This window comes from Plasmodium sp. gorilla clade G2 (assembly GCF_900097015.1).
Source record: "Plasmodium sp. gorilla clade G2 genome assembly, chromosome: 8".
Classification (NCBI taxonomy): Eukaryota; Apicomplexa; class Aconoidasida; order Haemosporida; family Plasmodiidae; genus Plasmodium; species Plasmodium adleri (nom. inval.).
Window position 1 is genome coordinate 478,568 of NC_041700.1, and position 15,713 is coordinate 494,280.

General features: G+C 17.5%; 4 protein-coding genes across 4 annotated transcripts; 2 read left to right on the plus strand and 2 right to left on the minus strand.

The window, feature by feature from the left end:
- Positions 1 to 1,306: 1,306 nt before the first annotated feature.
- PADL01_0810800 (conserved Plasmodium protein, unknown function) lies at positions 1,307 to 4,786 on the plus strand (the record flags this gene model as incomplete). The annotated part of the gene is made up of 1 exon (XM_028681446.1): positions 1,307 to 4,786. The coding sequence occupies one exon, from the start codon at positions 1,307 to 1,309 to the stop codon at positions 4,784 to 4,786; it is 3,480 nt and encodes a 1,159-aa protein (XP_028537824.1).
- A 300-nt stretch (positions 4,787 to 5,086) lies between these two features.
- On the minus strand, positions 5,087 to 6,721 carry PADL01_0810900 (conserved Plasmodium protein, unknown function; the record flags this gene model as incomplete). Its single annotated transcript, XM_028681449.1, has 1 exon — positions 5,087 to 6,721. The coding sequence occupies one exon, from the start codon at positions 6,719 to 6,721 to the stop codon at positions 5,087 to 5,089; it is 1,635 nt and encodes a 544-aa protein (XP_028537825.1).
- Positions 6,722 to 7,490: 769 nt separating this feature from the next.
- On the plus strand, positions 7,491 to 11,676 carry PADL01_0811000 (RNA-binding protein, putative; the record flags this gene model as incomplete). The annotated part of the gene is made up of 6 exons (XM_028681450.1): positions 7,491 to 7,580; positions 7,742 to 7,891; positions 8,018 to 11,103; positions 11,191 to 11,258; positions 11,384 to 11,507; positions 11,589 to 11,676. 6 exons carry the CDS (start codon positions 7,491 to 7,493, stop codon positions 11,674 to 11,676), a joined length of 3,606 nt encoding a protein of 1,201 aa, XP_028537826.1.
- A 217-nt stretch (positions 11,677 to 11,893) lies between these two features.
- On the minus strand, positions 11,894 to 13,594 carry PADL01_0811100 (conserved Plasmodium protein, unknown function; the record flags this gene model as incomplete). The annotated part of the gene is made up of 2 exons (XM_028681451.1): positions 11,894 to 11,980; positions 12,245 to 13,594. The coding sequence occupies 2 exons, from the start codon at positions 13,592 to 13,594 to the stop codon at positions 11,894 to 11,896; spliced, it is 1,437 nt and encodes a 478-aa protein (XP_028537827.1).
- Positions 13,595 to 15,713: the final 2,119 nt, after the last annotated feature.

Sequence of the window (15,713 nt, forward strand, 5' to 3'; positions counted from 1 at the left end):
CATCCAGGAAAAAATACACATAGGAAATTCAATATAATAACATTAATAAGTATTATATATATAATATAATCAGATAGGAAATATATATATTATGAAAAAAGCATTATATAAAAAAATATTACAAAAAAAATTAAAATAAATATATGAAAGGTTCAAATGTAAAAGAAAAAAAAGTCAGGTTTTCTTCTTTTTCATAAAACCTTTCTATATAAGATGAACATATTGAGGCTTTAACAAAATTTATGAAATACAAAAATGTATGATCTTATAATATATAATTATACATATATTAATTCATTTTATAGAAATGGGTAATATGAAAATGTTGCACACTTAAATATTTTATAAATATAAAAAGATATAATATATATCTCTATATATATTTATATAATGAAATAAATAATATACCACAATATGTAATATTGTATATGGAAATATTCATATGACTATATATATTAAAACGTATTTACTTTTAAAAGAAACATCTTTCTTTTTTATTATCTATATAAAAACATAAAAAAATCCATGAAATGGTAATCATTAATATATATATATATATATATATATATATATATATATATATATATTATATAGGTTTTTTTTTTATGTTTATTTTATTTTATTTATTTTTTTTTTTAACCTGTTTGTAAAAGCACCAATATTTACTAAAGCAAAATATGCACCCTATAAAGCACAAGGTTGTACGCAGAATTCTATGTATAATATATTTATTATAATATTATATAACTTATTTGTATATATCACATATATAGTTTCTTTCATAAATATTACCTTATTTTTATAGGTTTTTAGAATATTAAATAAATATATATATTTTACATGTAATTGTGTATCATAAATATAAAATTGTCCAACTTTTTTTTCTATATATTAAATAAATCATTGATAAAATACACGTTATATATTGTCTTCAAAAAAAAAAAAAAAAAAAAAATACATTGAAATACGTATATTTATTATTTTTTTAATTTAATTTATTTTTTTTTTTTTTTCGCTTTTTTTATCTCTTTGGAATGAGCAAAAAAAAAAACATATATTGAATGTATGAAAATTTTCAGAAAATGCATATCAAAAAAAAAAAAAAAAATTAACAATAATAAAGTAAAATAATAAATAAAATAAAAATTAAAATAACTAAAAAGATAAATTATAAATAGTGAAATATATATATATATTAATATATATATATATATATATATATATATATATATATATTTATGTTATATATTTATATAAATTATTATTATATAATATATTATAATGTATATTTTTTTTAAAAAAAAAAATGAAAAAAGCTGAATTTTTTGAAATTGTTCAAAATGATTCTTCTTCAATAACTGGAAATTCATTAAATGAGAGTTCTTTTAATTGTAGTTTAGATTTCAAAGATGATAAAAAAAAAAATGTTCATGAAAAAGACAATATAGATATTTCTTATAATAAAATAAATAATTTGTCTAAAAAGAATGCTTTAAAATTTCTGGGTATATTTAATAAAAAAAAAACCGAAAAATTACATATTAAAAATAATATGTGTGAAAGCACTCTTGATGCATATAATAATAAGTGTGCTAATATAGTAATAAAAAACAATGAAACAAATGACCCAATAATAAAGGGTATTAATATCGTTAATAAAATAAACTCGGTTGTAAAAGATAACATTGAAAATGGAAATAATATATATAATGATAATAAATTAAATTTTAATGGTTATATAAATAATGATGATCATGTAAATTATAATAATGAATATAATAATAATAATAATAATAATAATAATACGTATGCCTTAAAAAATGAAAAAAAAAATACTGACAATAAAGCACATTATAATAATGAATTTTATTGTTTGAAACAAATAGTTGATAACAACTTAAATAATAATTATGATAAAAATGAAATAAAGCTTTTCAATATATATCATGATAATAGAGCAGAATGCTTATTTCATGATATTAGTATAATTAAATTTTATGCATATAATAATATTTGTATATATGAAAATAAGGATTATATATATAATGAAATTAATACGTATTTATTCGAATGTCCTAATGGACCTAAAAAAGCAGACACATTTAATATAAATGATGATATTTATGAATATTTATATAATGAAAAAATAAAATTAAAAAATAAAGATAAAATCTATAAAGAAAATGATAATCACAATAATAATATGTTTAATAATTGTGATAGTGAAATACGAAAGGAAGACAACCAAATACAATGTCTTCAATTTTATATACATAAATATCCTTCTTTTCTAAAAGATAAAATAAAAGCCTTTATTCATATATATAACATGTTTAGTATTTATCCATATATTAATAATAATTTTATACAAGATCATATGTATTATGAAAATATTAAAATTGTTTATCATTCTGAAAAGGTTGTAAATATTCAATGGAAATATTATGATATAAATGAATTAACAAATATTTTAAAAAAATATGTTTTGCCTAAGAAATTGAGCGAAAACTCTTTAGAACAACCTTTTATACAAATTAATGATTATATATATATTAATTTTTTAACACAAGAAATTAAAATGATAGATATCAATTCTTATCAAATAAACAATAATTATATTATCTTAAACGGTAACGGACTTTGCTTTTCAGCATATTATCATATATTAGTACCCCATCATAGACACATTAATGAAAACACAAATGATCAAAATAAAAATTATCATTTAAGTTATGAATATGTTTTTATATCTCAGTTATTTAATATTTATGATAATTTTCATATATGTTTTTTGTATCCACTTTTTGTTACCTACTTTTTTTATTACCACCTTTTTGTAAAACACAAAATGGATAATTTGAAAAGAGGGAATAAAAATGAATACTCCGATATGAATAAAAAAAAAACAAATGTATACATGGAGGAGAGAAAAATGACATATATAGGTCATGAAAAAATATATACCACTAATGAAGAACAAAATATAAAAAAAGAAATCCACACCTTTAATGAAAAAAATACTATAAATGATGATCAGATATATGAATCAAATACGGAAGAGTATATAAAATATAATAATAACTATGAAGAATGTTACATTATTCAATTAAATGATATTTATCTTAGATTATATGAATGTTTAAAAAAAAAAAACATATTAGAAAATATTAAGCCAAATGATAATATAAAAAAAAAGGGATATATACAATATTTATTACCTCAAAGTTGTTTTAAACATTTTAAAAGTATAGAATTTATTTTTAAAAGTCAATCATCTTATTTATTTATGTTATATCTTATATGTATTAGTAAATATGGTTTAGATGATAAGTCTATAATAGGACATAAAACTAATTTAAATAATATAAACATTTTATATTCCCATAATAATAATAATATTTATAATGATAATTTACAAAATTATATAAATCCTAATAAAATAATATCACATTGTAACAATAAATCGTATGATGGTATTCAAAATGATGAATATATAAATTCTTATGAAAATTTATTTTGTTATAATGATATGAAAGAAATATCAAATATACGTAATATTTTTCCTGATGATAAACAAAATTTTTTTAATTCATGTAACAAAATTGACAATATTATAAAAATCAGTATAAGAAATAACGGTGTCTGTTTTTTTTATATTAAGGATATTGTGAAATATTTATTTTTTTCCTATTTCATAATTTTCAATTCAATGGAAAATCTTATACAATTAATGAATAACAAACATTATAAAAATGATGTAGAAATATATGAAGATCAAAAGATGTATAATGAAAAGCATAAATTAGAAAGTAAACAAAATGAATTGTTATCAAATTTAATTCATAATAATAGAATGGGTTCCCAATATTGTTGTATAACATCCAGTGATATAAATAAAAATGAAAATGAGTTATCAAAAAAAAATCAAGAAATTCAAATACTACAAAAGTGTATCTTAAATGAAGATATATATAAATTATGTAGCACATCTAACATTCCTAATGATATATATAATAATATATATAATGATTATTATAATAATAAACATAATTTTAATTTTCCAAATGTAAATAAAATATTTGAAATGGACAATATAAAAAATATTTATAATGACTTTTTTATTTGTGAAAATAAAAATGTGAACATTTTTAAATTAATTAATATAATGAATAAAGAAAAAAAGAAAATCTTAACCCCATATTATTTCAGTTTAAATGAATTAACTCCTCTTTTTTTCTTAAAATTATCAAATATACATATATATGATATTAATATACAATTAAATAAAGTCTTTCAATACATACATTATAATAATCATACATTTACTCCTTTTTTGACCGATTCTCAAAAAAAGGATGAAATAATGAATGTACAATTAGATTTGTTAGAAAATACTTATATTGTTAATAATGAAGTATATTTATTATATATAAAAAAAATTAATTATAATGATGATTTTTATAAATATAATTATCTATATGTACAAGATTATTTATTAAAAAATTATATACTTTATTATAATATCTATTTTTATATACAAGATCATTTAAAAAAAAACAAATATTATAAATTAAAATATACAAATATAAATAAAGAAACATTAATTATTCATTTTACTGTATCTTTTAATTGTATATATGATCAAATGAAATTCATCTATCAATTCAAACCACAACAATATATTACTCACATAGAAAAAAATGAAAAGGTTAATATAACAACTGAACAAAAACAAAAATATATATCTTTTATTGATAATTATGTATGTACAAAATGTGTACAATGATAAAAATAAAATAAAATAAAATAAAATAATAAATAAATAATTACAAATACAAAAAAAAAAAAAAAAATAAAATAATTAATTAATTTGTATTCATCATATGCATATAAAAAAATTAATTTTTATATATTAATAATTAGGATCTGTAAATATTTGTGTTAATTATTTTTCACTTTTTAATATCACAAATATGATACATATATATAATATATATAATACTAATGTGTATTATTTTTTTTTTGTGTATTATTTTTTTTTTGTGTATTATTTTTTTTTTTTGTGTATTATTTTTTTTTTTGTGTATTATTTTTTTTTGTGTGTTTCTTTTTCACTTTCATAATTTTGAATTAAAACTAAAGGTGATATATAATTTTTTTTTCTTATGCAATTTTTTTTTATATGATAAAAAGAAAAATATTCATAAAACGTTTTTATATATTTAGGATTTAATTTTTTTTTTTTTTCTTGCTCTATTAATTGCATAAAATAATTCTTGATTGAAAAATATAAAATTCTCTCTTTGTACTTTTTTTTTTTATTCATATATCTATTTTTAACATTTAAGCACAATTCAAACTTTTTATTGTATTTTATAGAATTTCTTTTTTTTGATGATCTTAAAGACATATTTGTAGATTTATTTATCTGACGATTAGTTGGAACACCACTTATTTTATTATTGTGTCCATTTACATTTTCATTTATGTCTTCATTTATATTGCCATTACTTTTTATCATTTTTATATTTTTGATTTTCCTTTTTCTCATAATATTATTGGTGTATTCATTTTTTTTATATTTTATTAAGCTTAATAAAAAGAGGTTCCAATTCTTAATATCATATAGTTCATTTCTCCTTAAAAAAATTATATTATATATATATTTGTAGGCGTCTTGCTGGATACACTCCTTATATATATTTCTACTATTATTATTTGAAGTTATTAAATATATTAATAAACACAAATGTTTCATATCACTTGAGGGAATTAAATATTTATGAATATTTATAAGAATACATATTTTTATTTTATGAAATGTTTTAAATTCATTTAAAAAATCAAATATATTACAAATATCTATTTGTTTAAAATAATGATAATTTTGTATCTTATCAAAAATTTGTAATATAATATTTAAGCTATCTAATAATATTTCATTTTTCTTTTTTTCTATCAATATATTTGTATTATTTTCAGATAAAAACTTAGATGATAATAATAAATCCTTATTATTATGAAAAGTTATATTTTGTTTCAGAGCTCTTTTATATAATGAAATACATGAAAGTAGATATGTAAAATTATTGATATAATTATTTATATCTTCTTTTTTAATTAAATTTAAGAATTCTAAAAAAAAATTCCTTTCAAAAAGTTCATTGAAAAATAAAGTAGAATTCAATAAGAAACTTGAAATGATTTTTATTACATATTCATAAAAGTGTATTTTATCAACTTTATTTTCTTGTCCACATTTTATTATTTCATATAAAAGATATTCATAATATTTTTTGTCATTAATTATTTTTTCTTTCAATGATGGGAAACTTAAAACATCTCTTGTTAATCTTAAAAATATATCTCTATTGATATTATTATGAAGTGAAATATAACACATAAATAATTGTTCTATTTTATAATTATATTTATCATTCTTTTCATATTCCTTCTTTTTTTTTGTTTCATTTTTTATATATTTCTTGAATTTATGGATATATTTTGAAAGTTTAAAAACTGTGGAGTTTACATCATACAAATAAATATTCTTCTCAAATCGTTCATGACACAAATTTATATTATAATTGAAAGCTACATATAAATTTAAACTTTCTTCTTTATAATTGTATTTTTTCTTTTTAATACTTGATGATATAATATTTCTATATTGACATTTTAAATAATCCTTCTTTAAAGATTGTAACCTTTTCCTTATCATTTTTTTTTTTTTTCCTTTTTTTCTTATCTTAATTCTAAAAAGGAAATATACGAAAAAATATTTATACACTTACATATTTTAACAAAAAAATCAAAAAATTAAAAAAAAGTAAATTAAAAAAAACAATTTTTTTTTTTTTGAATGAACTGAAATTGAAATAGTTTCCCCAATTGAATATTTTAAAATAAGTGGATTCAAAAAATAACACATAAAGAACAAAAAAAAAAAAAAAAGAATAAAATAAAATAAAAGGAAAATAAAAATAAAATAAAATAAAAATAAAACAAAATAAAAATAAAAATAAAAGAAATTAAATTAAATTGAAATTAAGACCCTAAATAATATACCTATTATAACATAAGTATATATTTTTAATATTAACATATACTTTAAATTATATATATATAATAATATATATACTTTTGAGTATAATTTTTTTAATTTTCTTGTTATGGAAATATAAAAAAAAAAAAAAAAAAAAAAAAAAAAAATTTTTGTTAATAAATATTTATGGATTAAAATTAAAGTTCATAATCTTTTAATTTAGGTTACACATTTTATTAGTATAAATCCAGTTTGTATTAGTAATTAATTTTTTTTTTTAGAAAATGGGTTTATAGTATATATATTTTTTTGTTCAATTTTTTTCTTCTTTTGTTTCTTCTTTTTTTTTTGTTTTTTTTTTCTTCATGTCATTATTTGATCTTTTCACATTTCAAAAATAAAATGAAAATTATTTTACTTTATTTTAATTATTAAAAATGTAACAATGCTATTTACGAAGATTTATTTGTTGTTTGTATTTGTCCTGTACCTTGTTTCTGCTTTTATAAAACGTCAATGGGCTCCTAATAATTACGTAAAAAAAGAAAATAAACATATACAAAAATAAATAAGATATATATAAATTAATATATATATATATATATATATATATATATATAATTGTATATGTTATTTTTATTATTATTTTTTTTTATTTATTGGCATATGATAATTTCCATACATATTATTTTTCAGATATACTTTAAGACAGATACATATTATAAAAGGAGAAAAAAGAAGATGCTACAATTTAGAGTTAAAAACCATAAGGATAATGATATTGATCCTTACATACCCTATATTTATAAGGACATAGCACCTATCCTAAAGGAATATGCCGATGATGTACATATGAACAATTATATAATAAATAAATAAATAAATATATATATATATATATATATTACTTATATACATTTTTATTTATTCATATATATTACATAACCCTAATTCTTTTCTTTTTTTTCATAGGAATATTCTTACAAACAACTAGTCAATGCATATTTTCCAGAAACAATAGAAAGGGAAAAGAAAATGAAAACTGAAGGCAAAAAATATTTTACAAATTTGAAAAAAATGGAAGAGCAAAAAAAATCATTAGAGGATTCAAAAGAAAAATCAGATGATGCAAAAAAAAAAATTGATGGTTCAATTAAAAAGTCACATAAATCTGTTAAAAAATCAGATGAATTGGTTAACAAATCAGATGAATCGGTTAACAAATCAAATGAATCCGTTAACACATCAGATAAGGACAATAAAAAATTAAATTCCATTGAAGATGTTGAAATGGCCATGCATGAAAAACTGATAAAAAACGACGTAAGCAATTTTGAGCATATCAGTGATATTAAAGACCATAAAAAGAAAAACAAAATATTAGATGATACATATAGTGTTATTGAAGATTCTTTGAAAGATATTTATATGAATTCAAATGTAAATAAAGAAGAAGATACCAATAATATAAATTACATCGAGTTAGCTAAAAAGGAAAAAAATATGTTATACGACAAATTAATTAATAATCATTCTATGGTAAATGATAGCAATACATTCGATTTATTTGGTGTATTTTATGACAATAAAAATTATAAAGATGAAAAAAAATTGGCTGCGGAAATGGATAAGATAATTAATTTAGAACCTTTCAAAAGCAATAATGATAGTAATTTATTAGAAGTTATTGATACAATTTTAAAAAAAAATAAGATTCCTATACATGTTCGTAATTTTTTAATGAAGTATAGAGATATTGCTAAAAAAATTTCTGATGAGAATGAAAAAAAAAATAAAACACAAACAACGTCTGAAGAAAATGATTATACAGATAATGATATAAACATTTTTAATACAAATGATAAAGAAAAAGATGAAAAATATAAAGAGTTTCTAAAGGATTTAAATAAAGTTATTATGAGTATACATAATAATTTAAATAATGAGAAATTATTAAAAAGAGAATATAATTTTCTAGATGAATTATATGAAGACTATAAACACCATCTTAAAAAAATGCACGTTAAGAGAAATAAATTACAACCACAAAGAAATAATTATGATTTTTTAACATTCTTACATGAACATTATGAAAAATATTATTTTTTAAAATATGGACAATTCGATTATAATTTTAATGAAAAAATAAATGAAATAAAAAAGAAAATTGAAAAGGATGAAGAACAAAAAAAACAAGAATTAAATGTACAACCGATAATAGATCATGATACAACAAATGAAAATAAAAATGTTGCTAATGACAATAATAATAATAATAATAATAACAAATTTCACAGTGATAATAAAAAAAATGGGGATAACGATAATATAAATGACCGATTATCTATTCATGAATTTCAACCAAAAATTAGTTCTATTCACAATAATAATAATAAAAATGAGAATATCAATGAAATAAAGGAATCTAAAAAATTAAAGAAACATATACTAATAGATATGATACGTAATTATGAAAAACAAATGTATGATATATACAAACCTGATAATTCAATAACAAAGGAATACGGTTTTAATAATTATATTGATAATGAAAAATATGACAAAGAAATTAATTTAACTTTTAATAAATTTAGTATATTAAATTATGATAGTAAAGAAGAACCAAAAGAATATGAAAAATTATATGTTGGAAAATTAATTTTCGGTGAAATTTTTAAAATAGAAAATGATTTTGCATATGTGGATATTAATTATTCTTCTTATGCAGAAATACATGTAGATCAATTACCATATAATATTAGCAACATTAGAGATGTTTTTAAAAAGAAAGATAAATTAATATTCGAGATATATAAAATGTATCCAGGAAAAATCTTATTAACTTTAAAAAATATCCAGAAAATTAATGACTTAAATAAAATACTATTATATAAAACACAAGGCACACCTTTTGATGTAAAAGTAGTCGCAATATTAAAAAATGGTGTAACTGTTACATATAATGATATTACATCATTTATACATATATCTGCATTATCATGTAAATATAAAATAAAAACAGAACAAGAAGAATTAGAAGAAAAAATTAATGAAGATGTTTTATTAAATAAAAAAATAAAAGTTTTCTGTACTGATATAAATAAATTAAATTTCTCTAATTTAATATATGAACAAAATGAACAGCTTAAAATTTTAAATGTATATGATGTTCTTGAAGTAGATATTATACATATTTCAAAATATGGTTTAATGGTAAAATATTTCGATGTTGTAGGTTTAATACATGTATCTGAGATATCTAAAAAAAAAGTGGATAATTTGAATGATTATTTTAAAATTAATGACAAATTAAAAGGAGTCATTGTAAACATAGATTATGATAATAAGAGATTTTCTATGTCCACCAAAATATTAGAAAGAGATGGAAAGAATATTATAGATCATGCATCCAAAATATATAGTGATATTCCAAATATTATAAGTGACATTAAAAAGAAAAACACTAACTTGAAAATGCATGATACAAATATTAAAAATCAACTGTTATCTTTAATAGATATATATAAAAGTGATAAAGAAAAAAAGGAAGATGCACCAAATAATGACGATAAAAAAAATGTGACTGTACAGATGGATGCAAATGTGAAAGCAGGGCTCAATGAAATTAAGGAACATACAGAATTGACAACGCATGGTCATAACAAGGAGAATATTAAAGATATAAACAATAAGGAAGATAACACTAGTACAACAACTACTACTACTAGTAATAATAATAAAAATGATTATGATGTTGTTCCTACGGGTAGTAGTTTAATTACTAAGAAAGATATAAAAAAGGATTCGACAACAATAGGAAACAATATAGATATAGAAAAAATTAAACAAAATGATGAATATATGTTTAATGAAAATGAATTAGATATATATGAAGATGAAGATGAAGATGAAGATGAAGATGAAGACGAAAATGACGAAGACGACAAAGATGATGAAGAAAATTCAAAACTATCAATAGATATTCATAATCAGATGATTCCTTATTTATTAATGAAACAAGAACAAAATAAGAAGGAAGAACAAATAGAAGAAAAAGGGTATATTCATAAACATAAGGAATATATATATATATATATTTATTTATTTATTTATATAAATATATATATATATTATTTTCTTTACAGAGAAATTGTTTGGAACCTAGACGATGATGATTTTGTAAATTCTAATTCTCCCACTCAGAGTTCTCAATGTATAAAAAAATTAAATAAATATATGTATTCCAAAAATCATGCATCCTAATATGACATAAATGAATATATTACTACATATATATTTATATATATACATATATATATATATTTTTTTTTTATTTAGTTCCGGAATATCAGTGGTCTTATTTGAATGATAAAAAGTGGATAAATTTTAGTTATTATATAAATAGAATTATGAATTATTATTTCCACATACATGATGATTATTTCACATATAAAGAGAAAAAGTAAGTACCTTCAAATGGTTGATGTATTTCAAATAAGTATATATATATATATATATTTATTTATTTATTTTTATTTTTTAGTGTAACATATGAAATAAATTTTGCCAAAAATATAAGGCTCGATATTGGCACAGGATTATACAATAGAATACGAAAAATTAAAAAATGAAAATCCAGTTTTCAAAATTGAACAAAAAAAAAAAAAAAAATAATAAATAAAGGATAAATTAAAATAAACAAATAAAAAAGAAAAAAAAAAAAATAGAAATAAAGGGAAAAATGATACACATTTAATTGAAAAAGAATAAATTTAAATGGGGAAATCCATTTCTTTTCAATAAAAAATACATATATATATATATATATGTATATATTTTTTTTTTTTGTTAATATTCTATTTCTTCGTCCAAATCAGAATCTTCATATTCATTTTCGTCCATGTATTCTATATCATCACTAAAATGAATATCAGGCTGAATAAAAAAAAAAAAAAAAAAAAGAAAGAGGAAATATTATATGTATAATGTATATATTTTTTCTTTTTATTAATATATATATATTATAATTTTTTTTTGTACATATATATATCTATATATTTATCCATTCACATATATATAATATTAGCTATTTTTATTTTGTTTTATATTTGTTCATAAAAGAGTTTCTAAAAGAAATATCTTTTTGACAATCCTAAGTATATGGATATTTTTTTTTTTTTTTTAATTTTTTGTGCTTACAACTTTAGGGTATGCATAAAAATTACTAGATGCAGACATTTTCCATTTCTTTTTTAGTCTTTCAAATTTTGTAAAAACCTTTTTAGTCATTCTCATATTTTCAAAAAATAAAATAAAAGATGAAGTATTTAAATCATTTTCTTCATTAGATTCATTATTTTTATTTTCATTGAGTGAGGTAGATTCTTCTTGAATATTAATTAGAATATGATTTGGATTTGTTTGATTTAACTGATTAATATTATTATCACATATTTGCTGCCTTAATATTTTATTATCAGAATGTTCATTTTGTTTGGTTTCATTATTTTTTAATATATTATTCTTACTATAATTGATTTTAATAATTTTTTTTGGAAATATTTTGAGTGTAATTAAAAATGATTCAAACTCTTTAATAGATATATCTTTATGCCATCCACATGTAAATATTTTATATTTTGAAAAGATTGTTATATAATCTAGTTTTTCTGAACTTATAAATAAATTATTTTTTGAAGCAAATAAGAAGGATGTTCCATAAAATTCGGTAAGATGATATTTTTTTGCAACTGGATATTCTTGAATGGTGTGTATAATTATATTTGCATCTTTGATATTATTACATAATATATATGCACAATCACTTTGTATTCCATTTTTTTTAAATCTAAATATAATATTATTTAATTCTATACGTACATTACAAGCTGTATATATAATTTCGCTAAGCTCCTTTCTACCATAACAATTAGGTATATTTATAATAGTAACAATTTTATCTAAATTTTCAAATTTTGATATTCTTTTAATATCATCAGTAAATCTTAAAAAACGTTCACATTCTTCTACAAACTTTTCAATTTCATAATCATCACATAAATGTATTTTACAATCTTTAAATAATGTTTTTAATTTATAATATTCTTCTTTATTATAAATTATATTTGTTTTATCATCATTATTATTGGTAATATTTATTATATCTTTATTATCACTTTTAATGTTCTCATTTTCTTTTATTACATGTCCATTTTTTATATTATTTATTTTTATATTATCATTAAAATGTTCTCTTTCATTTTGTTCCTCTTTCTTCTCAGTAATATCAAAATCAAAATTAAAGTTTTGCTTCTTCAAATTATCAATTAATATCATTATTCTACCTGTAGGTCTACATAAAATATTTTTCATAATGTGAATGTCATCTTTATTAATAGGTACTCCTTTTAACTCCATAAACTTCACAATTAAATCTTTTACACAATTTTCCCTTTTCACATTTTCAAATAATATACCTTTTTTTCTTAACAATTTAGAAACATTCAAATCACTACTAAAAAAGGATTTTATAACTCGATGCAATATCATTCCACTGTTATATTGAAGAAAAAAATAAAAAAAAAAAAATAATAAAATAAAATAAAATTACATGAATAAAAAAATTAAATATATATAATATAATATATTACATAATATATTATAATAAATACATATTTACATTATATGTTATATAAATAAATATATATATATTTATTTATTTATATTATATTATATTTAATTAATTTATAGAAAAATTATAGAATAATATCTGATATCACATATTTGAAAATAAATCAAAAAAAAAATTATACGTATAAAAAATATGAGAATTCTTATGATAACAAATAAAAATAAACTAGCTATATTTTTATAAATCCAACATTATTTAAAAAAAAAATAATAATATAAACATGAAACCTAAATTATAATCTATATATTTCATGACATATTTTTATAAATTAACAAAATGAGGTTAATAAGAAAGTTTAAATTTAAATAAATAAATATACATATATTATATATGTATATATAATGAACAATGTCCTATATACATTTTCATTTATTTTTTTATAATACATATATATATATATATATATATATATATACACTATTATTATTATTATTTTAGTTATTTTCCAGGGTTTCTAAAACGTGAAAGAAAACCTTATAACAAGCGAAGAGCTTTCTATATCAATACACATTGAGAAAAATTAAAATTTTATATTTTTTTTTGTATATTTGTAAAATAAATATTTATTATAAGACTGCTAACTGAAAAATTAACAATACAGTCCCTTTAAAGGAATAAGAGGTTTCATTGAATATATGATAATAAACGGTATATATAAAATAAGTAGTTCAAATATATATAATTTTGAAAGAGGAAAATAGAATAAACAAAATAATTTGTTTATTTTATAAGTATATAAAATAATACTTTATTCATTTCTACAATATGTAATATATATATATCATAAAAGTGTTACGATAATATTTAAAATATTTCAGCTCTTCTTAATTTTAATATTAACTGAATACAAAGAAAAGTTCTTATAAAAGGAAGAAAAACAGACCGATAATATTTTTACATAAATATTCTTAAATAATTATACATAATATATTTATAATATACATATATATCTTATATTATAAAAAAAAAAAAAAATGCAATTATATTTTTATAAAAGTATATTTTCTTCTTTTTCCATAATATAAATAAATATATATATATATTATATTATTTCTTATGTGACTTCTATGAAAATTTTAAAACATCGTGAATGAAGAAAATTATATAATTATATATCTTAAAATCTTTAATAATATATAAAATTCATATATATTTAAATGCGATAATTCATATATGCACAATATATATTATATATGTGCCATCATACGTATAAAGTAATACATATTTAATGGATAGTATATATATATATATATATATATATATATAATATAATAATATTTCATATACATATATTTTTAATTCTATAATAAAAATTTTATATTAATAATAAAAAATAAATAAATAAGAAAATAAAAGAAAATAATTTTGTATTTCTTCTTCGACGTATTTTTTTAGCATCCAACAAATATATTATATTATATATAATAAAAAATGATGAATACGAAAAAAAAAAATGTGATTATATCATATAATAAAATTTTAATATTATTTAAAAAAAAAAAATAAAATATATATGTAAATATAATATAAAAGTTGTTCAACTTCGGTAGAGAAAGAAAAAAATAATGATTAGAATAAATAATTTTTTTTTATTATATTTATATATATATAAATTAATGTTATTATATATGTGTTGACAAAATAAAATGATTTTTTTTATTTTATTTTTTTGATTCTTTTTATAATTTAAACAGATATATATGTGTTTTTTATGTAGAATTAAAACAATTATTAAAGAAAATTATATAAAAGCATGATATATTTATTAAAAAAAAGTGTACTATAAATGAATACGTATATGAACTATAAAGTAGTCAATAAATAAAAAAAAAAAAAAAAAAAAAAAAAAAAAAAAAAATACGTTATGTATATATATATATATATATATATATATAATATATATATTTTAAAGATTATCATATTTATTGTTATAAATAAATACATATTGTTTTTACTTAAATAAGGAAAAATTAAAAA